General features: G+C 57.4%; 1 protein-coding gene across 1 annotated transcript in view; it reads right to left on the reverse strand.

Moving 5' to 3' along the window:
• Tmem132c (transmembrane protein 132C) overlaps nucleotides 1-13,893 on the reverse strand; it is a 185,845-nt gene that overhangs the window by 85,198 nt on the left and 86,754 nt on the right. Inside the window, exon 3 of the mRNA XM_004635960.2 lies at nucleotides 634-780. Coding sequence (XP_004636017.1) covers nucleotides 634-780 — 147 coding nt within the window. The remainder of the gene's footprint in view (nucleotides 1-633; nucleotides 781-13,893) is intronic.

Genomic DNA, 13,893 nt, shown 5'->3' on the forward strand with positions numbered 1-13,893 from the left:
CTCAGCGGGGCCCGGGCCCTCAGAGTATACCTAGAGCCGCCACTTGCTAGCGGTGTGACTTCAGGTAACTTACAGCCTCCCTATGCACCCCTTTCCTCTCCTGTAAATTGAAAGAATAATATTGACCCGGTTATAAGGCCACGGAGATGCTTAAGTGGATCAACACAGGCATTCGACAGCACCAGGCTTACGACGCACTCCGCATCTGTGGAGAGTCTGCCGCAGCGCACCCTTATTTTGTTACCACCCCTGCGGTCAGCACCTGTCTTCACAGTTCTTCTCCCAAGAGATGGACCTGACCTTTTCTACAGAAGTGAGTAGCTCATAACAAAGGGTCCTTGACCCACCAGAGAGGGAGGGCCTGAGAGGAGTTGGGGGACAGAGGTGTCAGCCCAGGCACAGTGGGGTGACATCGCTCTGCCCCAACGCCAGACCTCGGACCAGAGAAACCCGGGTAGAGCTGGGGGCTGTGCAGGGAAGGTGCTGCAGTTCCTCTGGCCACCTCCGGGGGGCTCGCCTGGGCTATCCAGAGCTCTGCCTGCCTTGGGAAAGGCAAGGCCGAGCTGGGCCTGGACTCGGGATCTCGCGCAGGACCAGGACACACCCCCATGCCGTGAGGTGAGGGCCGCTTACCTGTTGCGTGCACCCGGGCCCAGGCGCTGGCAGGCCACCGTGGTCGTGGTGTGCTTGCCGCCGTTGCCCACCTCCTGCTTCACGTCCCACTGCCGCGGCTCACTGGTCCGAGTGCTCAGGATGTTCACCCCCTTCTTCACCTTGGCCCTGCGGGGAGGTGGTGAGAGACGCGACGTCAGATGGGGCCTCTCCAGGCGCGCTGGCTGTGCCCAGCAGCCCCGGTCAGGTCTGGTGCAAAGGATGGTGGGTGATCCAGGGCTGAGGAGGGCAGGGGAGGGGCGGCGGGACCTGGCCAGGCCTGGGGTCAGTGCCTGGCTGTCCAGTTCTAGTGGGAGGGAAGGGGCCTGCGGACCTTCCTGAGAACAAGTGGTAATGTCGCCAGGCACCTGGTTCAACGTCCTCGGGCGGGATGTCAATTTCTCGCAGGGATGTTTGTTCACGTCTGTCACACCTGAAGGGGGCTGCAGAGCTCTAGTGGATGCAGGCCAGGGATCAGCTCAATAGCCTGCAGGACCAGGAGTGCCCACCTGACGGGACACCCAGTCGGGAGCCGCAGAGGTGCCAGGGCTGCAACGGCCCAGTCTTGGTTTATGTTGTAGAGCCACCACTCCCTAGCTGTGTGAGTTCAGATAGCTTGTAACCTCTCTGCACACCCCTCTCCTCCTCCACGAAGTGAAAGAATAACAGTGTCTCTCATAAAGCCGTGGACATGCGTAAACGGATCGACAAAGGCGTTAGAGCAGCACGGGGCACACGGCGCACGCCCAGGCGCCTGCACTGCTGCCGCAGGGCCGTGCCAAGCCTGCTCTGTAGGACGGGCCTGGGCCACAGCCCCCTGAGGCCGGTCAGGCCACGCGCCACGGTGCTGCTTGCACCCGGTAGTCCTGCCCAGGTCTGGTGTGGGGCCCGCTCTTCGACCCATTGCTGCCTCACACTTGGCTTTTCTGCGCTGAATTTGCCCATCAGTAAGCTGAGGAAGAGCACACCAGGTTGGGCCAAATGGATCCTCTCTTTCCTCCGTCCTTCCTGCAGGGTGGAGGGGCTGCTTTCCAAGACACCTACACTGCGGTGGCAGCAGGCCTGGGCCACTGGAAAGCAGGTGCAGAGGGGAAAATGCATCCACAGGACTTCACACTGCCTCGCAAGCTGTCAGCCAGAAAAGCTAAGAAGCAGGGTGGCCCATACACCCGGGCCTTCTCCTCGGGGACCGGGGTGCCAGGTGCGTCTAAAAGAGGGAGTGGATGTGGGATGAGGGGAGCACCTGGGAGCTGGGTCTGTGGGTGTAGCCACCACATGAGAACATTGCTCCTTCCCTCCACAAGAGGGGGGCAGCCTGGACCCATGATCTGGGGTACCAGGAAGAGCTGAGGAAGGGGGACAAAGCTGGAAACGTAAGGGCCCCGTGACTTATGATGACTTAATGTGAGGAAGCCCAGGTCTTTGGCCTTCAGGCTGGACTTCATTCTCTGTGTTCATCAGCTTTCTGTCATGGTGACAGAGTACACGAGAAAATCAATTTGGGGGGGGGGACAGATTTATTTTCATCCCTGGTTTCAGTCGTGGTCACTTGGCTGTGCTCTTTCTGGGCCAGTGTTGAGGCAGAACATCACCTGGAAGGGGTGGTGGGAAAGCTTCTGCCACACAGTGGCAGGGAGCAGGGGGGGGGAGAGGAAGGAGCAGGGCCCCCACATGACCTTCAGAGCTATGAGCCCAGGGAGCCACGTCCTCTAACTAGACCTCATCTCTGAAACATCCAGCCGTCTCCCCCCAGTGGCACCAGCTGGGAGCCTTGTCTTTATCATGAGCCCCAGAGACAGTTGTGCTGCAGTGTCTGCCTCACACAAGCTGGGACATAACAGAGCTTAGGGACCAAGGCCTGGAACACTGGGAGCCAGGAGACACAATACTTCCTCTACCTTCAAGTTTCTTTCCTCAGGTGTTTTGTTACAGTAACAGAAAACTGACTAATATAGACACTGTTACTGGGGTCACTCTTGTGACTGGAATGGACAATGTGATTAAGAAACCTTTGGCACTGGGCTGCAAGAGGAGCAAAGAACATGTTATAGAAACAGGCTAGAGAGGCCCTCGCGTGCTGTAGGAGGAGATTAAAGCGCAGTGGGGGTCGGAACTCAGAAGATCAGAATGGTGATAGGAATGTGGACAGAAAAAGCCAGGCTCAGGAGCTTTCGAATAGCAATGAGGACACTAGTAGGAACCGGAGTAGCGGTCATGGGTGTTGCAATCTAGTAAAACAATGTGCGTATGCTTTGTTCATAGTCTGAGATTGTGTGAGGCTGAGTTTGAAGCGGCGGATGTCTAGTTCATCTGGTGGGGGAAATCTCAGGGCAGTGTACGTTCGTGCTGGATGCCTTTAGCCAGATTTAGACTGAGAACTGGCAACAGAAAGCGGAGAAGGATTTGCGATATTGCTGTTTCATCAGAAATAAATCTCCTGTAAAACAGAGTTTAGGGAAGGCTCAGTTGCTGCAGAGATTCATGTTATTAAAGAGAAATCAAGTACTTTGCCCCTGGGCAATCAAAAAGACGCTCTGAAGGCATCTCAGGAATTGGCCACGCTCCATTCCCTGTGGGCTCAGTCATAGTTACCTGTTCCTGGGCCAAAAGACCTGATGCCCACAAATTGGTATATTTTTAGCTCACAGTTTGTAGGAGTTTCAGTCTACAGTCAGTTGGCCTCAAGGCATGGCAGAGGACAGAGGGGCATGTGGAGGGGAGGCAGTCCACGGCACGGCAGCAGGAAGCGACCCATGATGGGGGGAGTGGAGGCACATATGCCACTCCAGGCCACATTTGCGCCTTTTCCCCATCAGGTGTCACTTACCAACGTCACACATAGCTATACCCTCACTGGTGAGCTGACCCAGCGTCGCACACCTCGGATCCCATCATTTCCCAAGAGCCCCTCCTATGACTATACGTGGCTTCCAGGAGGCAGATATCCAGACATAACCATTGGTCCTCTTTCAAAGACTTCGCTTTGAGAAGAGTGCCTGGTGCCCTGGCTGCCCAGGCCTGCCTAGAAGTCGCCCGCCCAGGGTCTGTTTCATTGTGCTCCGCCATCCAGAAGGCACCACAGCTGTGGCCCAAGGGCCCTGGCTGCTGCTCAACATGGTGGCAGGCTTTGTGCAGCTGTTTGCAGCCCTGCAGAGTACAAGAGTTGTGGGGTCATGAGGGCTTCCATCCAGATTTCAAAAGAAGGCCTGTGAGGCCAGGCAGTGTGTGGCAGGGCCAAAGGCCTTCGTGAAAGCCTTAGGGAGGGCAATCCTTCCTGTATGCTTCCAGGCCACCATGACACTGCCCACCCTCTGCCTCTCGCCATGGAGCCCTCCCTCACCACTGGCCCCAACAACGAGCCACAGGTCCACGGAGTGAAACCCCCGACGCCACGAGCCAACACGAAGCTTTCTTTCTGTAAATGATTTTCTCAAGCATTTTGTCACAGTGACAGAAAGATGACTCATATCCCTCCACGAAAATCACATTACTTAGCTCTGTGATCCTAAAAGCAAAATGGAAGCCATGACACCGAGGCATTGGGAGGGGCCAGGCCGACCTCCCGCCACTGAGACCACGGTCATCCTGACCTGGTCAAGGGCATGAGCAGCTCGCACCTTCTCACCAGACAGCAGACAGAGCATGAGTGGATCCTGAGAGAAGGCTATACACGACATGAAGAACAGAGCAGGTGGATGACAGGTGTAGAAAACAGGCCGTGCAGAAGCAGCTCATCTCGGGGAGGTGGGCACCCACCCTGCACAGAGAGGGAAGAGCGGACCTCGCGGTGCTGAAGTGACGGCAGAGGGCCTTTCCCATGGAATGCTAAGAAGGGAAAATGTGCTCTGAAAAGAGCTGGCATCGCAGACTTGGAGGGTGGTAGGGGGGCGGGTGACTGGTGAGGGCAAGGAGCCCCCGTGGGGTGTGGGGAACGAGGTGGATGACAGCAACAGATGAGGTGGGAGAGACTACAAAGCTCAACGGGCGAACAGCAGGAATGCCATGGGAAGGAGGAGGATTTGCTCATGAAGCAGTTCAAGGGTGTTTGTTTGGATTATAGGACTTGTGTTTTCTGACTGGACGAGCCAGAAGCCTTTGGCTGGCTGGGACAGACCGGCTCTCAGAAAGCTACCTGCATCTGCCTGTGTGAAGCTCGCATGCTCCAGAGAGGAAAGCGGGCCTCGGGTCTGAGGGGACTCAGGGCCCCCGCCACTCCTGTGGAGGTGAGAAGACTAGGGCACGTGTCCTGCGGGCTCTCCGTGCTGATTTCCAGAGGGGCTGAACTGGCTCACTCCACCGGCGGTGCAGAGGGACCTGTGCCCCATGGCCTCACCAGCACTTGTTGTTCAATGACTTGATGAAAAACTAAAACCAGAAACGCCTGCACTTCAGTTGACCCAGCTATTTCCCCACGAGGTGTCTTTCTGAAAGTGTTATGGGCGTCGTGTCACAGTGACCCGCGCACACCTACGCTTGTAGCAGCGCTGCTCACAATAACTAAGGCTTGGCAGCAGCCTGTGCCTGCGTCCACAGGCGAGTGCGTGAACTCACACAGTGGAGTATCACTCTGCCATAAAGAAGGATAAAGCCGAGTCATCTGCAGGAAAATGGATGCAGTTTGAGAACATAATGCTAAGTGAAATAATCAGACACATACTCTTAAATAGTGTAATTTAGTTTATGTGAGAATCTAAAAGTATCAGTAAATACAAGGTAGAATAAATGATCAATAATAGGAAGCAGGGAGAGATCTTTTGCAAATAGGAAAGGAAGCAAGTAAAGGAGAGGTCAGAGGGGGAAGGCGTGAGAGCAGGAAGGGGGACGAGGGGCTGTGCGCACGCTCTAGCCCACTGAGTGCGCCCACTGTGCGCCACAAATCTGCACTAACGGGGAAAGCAGATTAATAGAGAAGCTGGGTTGTGTGTACTGAGCGGAAGTGATGTCCTGTGTGGAATCTTCTGCCCTGCCCAGTTACAAGTTCAGCATGTCCACACGTGCGCCTTCCCCACACCTTCACTTCCCGCGTGGGAGCCTCCGTGGGGATGTGGGCCAGGCAGACCGAGGACCCGGAACAGGTGTGGGGACTGACCGCGGGAGGGTCTAGCTGCAGGAAGCCCAAATGTGACGGGAACGGATGTTTCCTGGGGAGCGTTAGACGAGTAGTGCAGAACTGGGCAAGGAGCCAGCGCTAAATGCAGGGAAAATCTCGGAAGAGAAGACAAACTGACCAGCTCGTAATTCTGATTCTGACTAGCTTTAAAGTTCCGCATCTGTGATGCACACAGCGCATCTGGGCTGCTGGGTGGTGCGCAGCTAGACTTCCACTCCCCAAACTGCCGAGTTGGAAATACGTCTGTGACTTTGCTGGAATTGTTTGTATTGGGAATTGAACTTGGGACCTTGCAACTTTGCTTGATAGTCACAACAAAGTCCTACTTGAAAAAATCCTGCACTGGGGGACAGGGAGATAGCCCGGTGGACTAAGTGCCTGCCTGGCAAGTGTAAGGACCCAAGTTTGCTTCTCAGTTCTGCACGCTGTGCTGACCCTGTGCCAAACTGGCCACTGAAACTAGGCGCGGTGGCACATGCCTGTAATCTCAGCTCTGGGGAGGCTCAGAGAGGAGGATCACTATGAGTCCGAGCTGAGTATTGAGACACTGTACCAAAGAAAGGAAGATTTTAAAAAAAGAAAGAAAAAAAACCTGTGCTGGTTGAAAGTGAGTCACACGTGGTGGTTGTCTGGCTGCAGACTCATGTGGCGATGCTTTGGTCATGGAGGGTAGCAGGGATGCGGAAGGTGGGTCGGCATGCACAGCCGAGCACCAGGGTCTGGGACGGCCTCTCCCTTGGCCTCAGAGGGAAGGCCTGGCATCATTTGATCTCACTCCCCACCCCAGAAGAGACAGCCAATCCACCCTCATTGCGTTGAAGCCGCCCAGGCAGCGCTACGCGGTCACAGCAGTGCTGGCCACAGCAGTGGCCAAGGTTAAAGGAAAGAAGCCCAGGGTGACTGAGGCAGTGCTAACCTGGGCTCCAAGGCAGCTGCCACCATGCCACCTCTGCACAAAGAACAGCCCAGATTTGCCTCTGTGGGGCCACGCCCATGAGCCCAGGACTCTCCACCAGCAGGAAAGCCCACCCTGAGCTCCTGACGGTGGTGGGTGTCTGCAGCTGAGCAACAAGACCATGCAAGGCTGCCTGGTCACAGAGCAGCAGCAGGTCGGGAGGCCCTCCCACATCTCCCCCCAGTGCCGCAGGGGTCGGCGGCCTGCGTGGCCCACGGAGCTGCGGCTCAGCGCCACGGGGAGGGTGCAGCTGGCCGCACGGCTCCGATCGTGCTCAGCCATCCTGGCCGCCGGGGCTTGGAGGTCAGGTACGTACGAATATCCCCGAGGGTCCCTGCGCTTGGCCACTCAACTTCCGCCCTGAACTGTTGGCTCACCAAGGACAAGTGTTCCCGCAAGGAGAACACGGAGCAGGCGTGCAGAGCACCTTCCCCTCCAGATGCGCGCTGAAGCGACATGACAGCACGCAGAGAAAGACGGTTCACAGAACCGCTGAAACGACGTCCCGCGCTGCCGGCACGCACGCCGCACTGCGAGAACCACGCGCGCACGACCTAGGAATGCAGGTTCCTTCTGTACGCTTCACTTCGGGTCCAGTGTTTCAAAATGCGGGGGAAAGCCCCCCGCACGCAGGGATGCTGTGTCCAAAGCGCAGAAAATGCCTGTGGGGTGCAGCCGGCTTCCAGCTCCCTCCTCCCACTGAGAGCGCCTGTTACAAGGTCACCCTGCTCCACCCAGAAGCCGGCTCGGCGGCAGGAGTGCTTCAGCAGCCCAGGAGCCGGGGTCCTCCCACAGAGCCACCTTTCTGCTCTTTCCCACACCACCGGAGGGGATGTTTCCTGGCGCTATGCGTAGGCGAGGAGACCGCAGGAAGGAAGCGCAGACTGATGGCAAGGTTATATGGAAGGGTACGGGATCGCCCCTGCGGGTTCCTAGAAGTCCCGCGCATGCGCCTGTCTTGCGCTTGCGTGTGTATGTGTGTGCACACGGGGCTAGGCCTCACTTCTTCCACGGAAGCTGAGGGAACGGTGGCACGCACTAGAGGCCCTCCCACTGCAGCGCCCTTCCCATCTTCAGCTTGGCTTACCAACGCTGACCTCACTGGGCTGCCACCTGCTCCGCCTCAAGCTTGCCTCGCTCATGGGTGCTAATGACAGCTTCATCCTCGACACGCAGCACATCCGGGCAGGCACCGAGGGGCTGCACGGCCTTCTGTGTCCCGTCGCTGCATTGAGCTCCCCTCTGTTTCCCAGCAGTGTCCACGCCCTCGGCTCCAGCCTCGGCCTGGCCTGAAGGGTACTCCCGCACAAGACAGCACCAGGCTCCGCGCTCCTGTGGTCTCCCCTCCCGATCCTGCCGATCTCTTTCCTGGGAAATTCAGGCTGACCTGCACAGTTCAGTGGAGTGTGGGAAGTCAAATCTTCAGGGATTTTGCAAGCTCGTTAAACACGGCAGCCATTCTCATATAAATCCTACCCATTTACAGTTGCAGAATGTGTATAGGAAACAAATACATGTATATAACAAACGCACAAACCACATAATTTTGTAGTTATTTTATCATATCTTGCTACGATCCAGGCTCCTGCACTTCCCCTGTCTGTGTATGTGTGTGGAGAAAGTCCTGGGGGCGGGGGGCCGTTCTGGACGCCTCCTCCCAGCTCTGTGTGTAGATACTGTTTTGGTGTGGTGGGATGGGGGGCTGTCCACGTTCTAGCAGCTGGTGGGGGCAACCAGTCAGGGCTGTCCCCCACAGCATTCCCTGGGACAACCCTGTCAAGGGCTCCAGGGATGGTGTTATGGGGTGACTGATTCAGAAAAGTGTCCCCAGGATCACACCTGGGAGATGTCGCTTTGTCTTCTGTGGATCACCATTACTTTGGTTGCAGTCTCGCCACACTCCAAGAATGTTCTCCTTCTCACATCCCGGGCCCTCTCTCCTACTTCCTGCCCTTTCTTGGGCACCATGCCTGGCGCCTGACCTCTAAGCCAGAGCTGCTCCCAGTCCAGTGCGGCTGGACAAGTCCCAGATTGTAGGGCAGTGGCAGAAGAGTGCAAAACAGCCTTGTTCTGCCACTGTCCCACCCGACAGAATGACCAGTCTGCTAGCGGGAGAATTTCCCTGATTATTGCAAGACGGTGTTTGCAGAATTGGCCTGAACTCGCCAGAATCCAAGCAAGGCTCACAGCGGGCATGTGGCTGGTGGAGCCTCGCAGCTATACTTCTCTATCCACGACACCTTGCCTTTCTCATAGAATTGATTTCCGCTGTGCTGGGGGTTAGACCGAAGCGTGTGCTACTGTGAACTACATCTTCAGTCTGTCTTTATTTCATGATGGAATCTCACTAAGTTTTGAGACTAAATCATCTGCCTGTCAGAACATCCATGGTCTGAAGCTGTCTGCTCGCGGCCTTGAGCAGGGTTCCCCCTGGTGTCCCCAGTGTCTCCTTTCAGCAGGCTTAGACCTGGAACCACAGCAAGATGAGCTCAGAGCCGCCTGGAGTGAAGGGGACCGCACATGGGCCCCATGTGGAGTGGCCGAGAGGAGATGGTCAGGCCTGCAGAGGGCCGCTGCGCAGAGCCATTCCCCGTTGGCTGAGGAGCTGAAGTCCTGCGAGAGCTCCAGCACTAGTGAGCTCTCCCCGAGCCAGGAAGTCGGTCTGTCCAGCCCTGGGTACCAAGTGTGTCTGCTGGTTCCTACGTAGGGATGACTAGCCTGCCCTTCAGGGGACCTTTGGAAATTTCTGGGTCCAAAAAGGAAAGCAGCTGCATGAGCAGCTGGGGAGATGCCAGCATGCTGTGGGTGGAGGCTGCGGTGTTGTGTGACAGCCCCCTCCTGACACGGATGCCTATGTGCGCCCGCACCCCAAACACCAGCAGCTGAAAAGCCGGTGCCCACAGAGGTGGCCTCGCTGGCGTGGTGTACAGGAGGAGCCGCTGTATCATTCCCGGGATGGTACCAGGTTGGTCCCTGGGCCCTGTCCCAGCGCCTGTGGGCCCAAGGGTAGGACCCTGTGCTGCACATGTGCAGGTGACAGGCTGTGTGGGTGGCCTGTCTGTGTCAAAGGCTCCTGGGGCAGTGTGAATGGTGCCATGGGAGATGATGTCACCAGGCACTGCAGGGAGGAGCAGGGAAGAGACTGACAATCAGCGAGAACAGAGGATTCCACGGTGACACCTCCCTCAGTGTCTGTGGAGGAAACACAGCCTGGCCTCTGCAGCTGCCCGCATGTGCCCAGGCATCGGGCTGTGTGCACCTTCCCCCATGGTGGCTCCGGCCAAGCTGCTGTCCAGTCCACCCCCACATGGCCAGTGGCATCCTGGACTCCGGCTCAGTGCTGGGCACTTGTTCATTTTGGAATCTTCTGACAGATCCACTGAGTGGACCCCACTCTCACTATCCCTTTCCTAAATAGATGGCCAAAGTCAAGGACAGAAGAGGCCAAGAGTTGGTCAGGGTCACATGAGGGTGGCGGTACAACACCTCCCCCCTTCTGGTTGCTGAGGAAGAGCGGCTGGCTCAGGAGGGAGCTTTGGGGGGACATGCTCCTCCCAACGCCAGGCCTCTCCTGGGACGGTCAGCAGGGTCCTTTGTGTATGGACCTCACATGTGCACATGCTGAGTGTGCGCGGCTGATCTGATGGGCAATCAGGCCGCCCTTCACTCAAGATCCGCGGTGCCTGGAATGCATTAATAATAGCAGCAAGCACGGCAGAGCCCGTGCAAGCCCACACCTAATGCCTCCCTGAGTAACTTCTAGAGGCCCGCTTGCCAGCTCGGGAGACGGCTCCTCCAGGAGGAGGCCTGCTTGAAGCAGCTGGGGCATCAATATTGACGAGGCTGACCTGCTGGGCCCCGGGGGTGCCCTGAGAGTCTTCCTGTGCGCTCTCCCCAGCAGGGCGGTGCAAAGCCTTCCTAACTGTCCCACTAGCTGGCTGGCTAGTGCTGCACGTGCGCCACGTTTGGCATGCAGCAGGGGCCCAAGGAGTGCATCCTCTGTTCCTTGTGCTGGTGTGTATTTCAGGACATGGTCACTTGGGCTGCTGCCTTCCAGCCCGGTGTCAGCTGTGCGCTGGCAACTTTCGGCTGCAGTGGAGCTGTCCCGGAGCCTCGAGAGGTGCCAGACTGTGTCGCCTCTCCAGCTTCCTGGGAAGTCAGGCAATGGGGCATGGGATTAAAGGTGCTGCTTTAAATCGTGCACAGTGGCGTAGACTCACAGTCCAGCACCCTGCGAGGCAGATGCAGGAGGATCGTATGTGTGAGCCGAGTCCAGGCAACTTAGCATCTTAGCAAGAGCCTGTATCAAAATAGAAAAATACGAATGGGCTGGGGGCGCAGCTCAGAGCAGCCACAGCTCTTAGCACGAAGCTCTTTCATCACAAAATTGCTTTCACCAAAGCAGGCTGGAAAAGGGCGGGAAAAACAGGGAGGCGAACACATGGGGGCAAAGGATGTCTCTTGAGAGGGGGCGCTGTGCTCCAGGCGCTGGGTGGACTTCCCTTTCCATCTTGGGGTCCTGAGAAAGCCTGGCTGGAAACAGGACTGCAAAGGGACCTCAGGCCGGGGGCTGGGGGGGAGGTGGCTGCCAAGCTGGTCCTGAGGAAGGCACCAGCCTCTCCGCTGGGCCAGAAGGGTCCCTGCAGGTGGCGCTAGCCCACTCCCCGCGCGGCCTCCAGATGGAGCCAGGGCTGTGACCACTCCCACTCCTGCAAGGGCAGGTGAGCTGCCCTTATGCCCCAGGAAGAGCCCCTGGCACTCAGAGCCCTGCGGGCAGAGCAGAGAGGGCTGAGCTCCCCCAGGTGCCTGGATAGGCCATATTTCTCAGCAGGGCGTGCGGACAGCTGGCGTTTGCCCCTGCATCCCATGTATTTGTAGAGCCACTGACAGGACATCTCCGGGAACCCTGCGGTTATGACACGTGCCCTTTCGGTGAGCAGAAAGGAACACAAGAGGCAGAGTCCTGCACGCACGCCCGTTTGGAAGGATAGTTTATGCAGGCCTGTGCCTGTGGTCGCCAAGCGCCCTGCCTGGTGCACAGCCTGTCGCCCCATCCATGGGTCACCGTGTGCACCCTCCTACAATGACCTCGACCCTGCAGCTTCCCTGCTGGGGCCCGAGTTCTGCTCTTGGTTGAGAAATGCAGAGCAAGAGCGAGGGTACCCGGCGTCGTGGAGGACCGCATGTGTGTGAGCCGCATCGGGCTGCGCGCAGTGTGTTGTGGGCAGCTCTGGGGGCTGCTGCAGGTCGACAGCAGCCCTGTGTCCTGCCTATAGGCATGTAAAGCTGATCAGGGACAGTGTGAGCTAAACAAACCTTTCCTTCCCTAATTTTGGGTGTCGGAATTTTGTGTTAACAACAAGAGAAAAGTAACCAAGACAGCGTCTTCCCTGAAGGAGAACTTTCCTTCCCTCCCCATCGGCATGGCTTTAGGACATGTGAGTCCTGCAGGGCACTCTACTGACGTAGTCGCGATGTCAAGGTGGCCCAGGAGTTGCCAAGGTGACCCGGGCTGCTGGCATAATGGAAGCACACCCTGTTTGGACAACAGCAGCATCCACAGTGAAGCGGATGGGTTACTACCTTCACGCACCACACGGGCTAGAGCTGTGTCAGAGTGAGCTGTCCTCCGAGGACAGGAACAACCTTGAGCTCCTTCCTCTTGGTCACTTCCTGTCCCCAGTGCAGTGCCATGGCCCACAGAGGGGCTCCTGCAGTCCTGGGCATCCCTTCATCCTCTTCCACCACACAATTGTAGCAGTGGGCGCCCATCCACACGTGCCTCTGCACACATAGGAAGCACTTGATTTCTGCACTGACTTAGGCTGCTGTGGGTTGGCAGCCCCGGGAGACGGCCCCAGACGGAATCCTGGAATAGCTCCCAGCCGGCTGCTCGATCCACAGATACTGCACAGTCCCCCCACCTGCCTCCGCTTTTCTGGAGCTTTTCCTGCCAGACAGTCTAAGAAGTGAAGCACACAGACAGCGCCGGGAGGCATTCTGTCCTGGATTCTCCTCAAGAAGCCTAAGCTGGGAGAGGATTTGGTTCTATGGAAAGAAACAGCCAGGAGAAACCCTTGCACACAGTGCAGGATGTCCGTTTCTGCATCTCAGTCACGTCGCTCTGTACTGGGATCCCAGCCTTCTCAAGTACAGCTATGTCTGCAGGTGAAGGTTGTCACAGTGGGAGGAGAAAGCAACCTGTGTAGGTCCCCGGGGACTGGGCGCTTGTGGGGGAAGCATTTCCTGCCTCCCAGGCCCAGCTTTCTCTGGGAGCTTCCTGTTCAGGGCTCCCCTTGCTCATAGCAGATGTAGCCACTGCCAGGATGCAGGCCCCAGACGGCATCTGGCTGGCACATCTGGACCACATCTGGACCACATCGCTGCCCCTCTGAACTGCTCTGGCTTAGGGCAGAGCACATTCCAAAAGGCCAAGACTACAGCTGAGGGAAGGCGCTGTCTTAAGGCCTGCGCCTGCTTCCTGAACCCAGCTTGGTTTCGTGACACATGGATGGGGAGCAAAGGGGGCTTCGCCAGGAGGCGCGCAGCCACCTGAGTCTGTGCAACCCACAGACTCCCGCCTCAGGTGAGCTTGGCCTGACTGCATGAGGGAGGGAGACTCCCGCGCGGCTTCTGCTCTGGTGCTGCTGACTGGGGAGGGGCCCCTCCCCGCAGCTTCGGAGCTGCCTCAGCCTGCTGTCTTGGCGCCAGTGAAGACCGGAATGACTGTGCTTCCCAGAGATTGTCTCGTGCTGGCTTCTAGGCACACATTCTTCTTAAAATACAACCTTGACTGCTTTTCCTTTGAGGATGGAATGGCCATCACCGCCCTCTGAGAGTGCGCGGGATCAGGACTTCTTTGGCTAAAAGTGCTTGTCATGTGGGTGCAGGTGACTTCTGGGGCTGGGACACGAAATATCATTCGAGCGATGGTGAGTGATTTCTGGGGTTCAGTCATGGAGGACTGCCCACCCTTGAGCAGGCCTGGATGGAACACGCTTGCTTTTGGAAGCCAAAGCTACTACAGAGACCAGCCCAAGGAAAGGAGGAAAGAGCCCTTGGAAAGGGCCTGAGGTGGCTGGGAAGGGGAGGGTAGGGAGGGAAAAGGAGAGGGAGGGAGGGAGAGAGGGAGAGAAGGAGAAAGGGAGAGGAAGAGGGAGAGGGGGAGAGGGGGAGA

This window comes from Octodon degus, unplaced genomic scaffold, assembly GCF_000260255.1.
Source record: "Octodon degus isolate 3935 unplaced genomic scaffold, OctDeg1.0 scaffold00076, whole genome shotgun sequence".
In the NCBI taxonomy this organism is placed as follows: Eukaryota; Metazoa; Chordata; class Mammalia; order Rodentia; family Octodontidae; genus Octodon; species Octodon degus.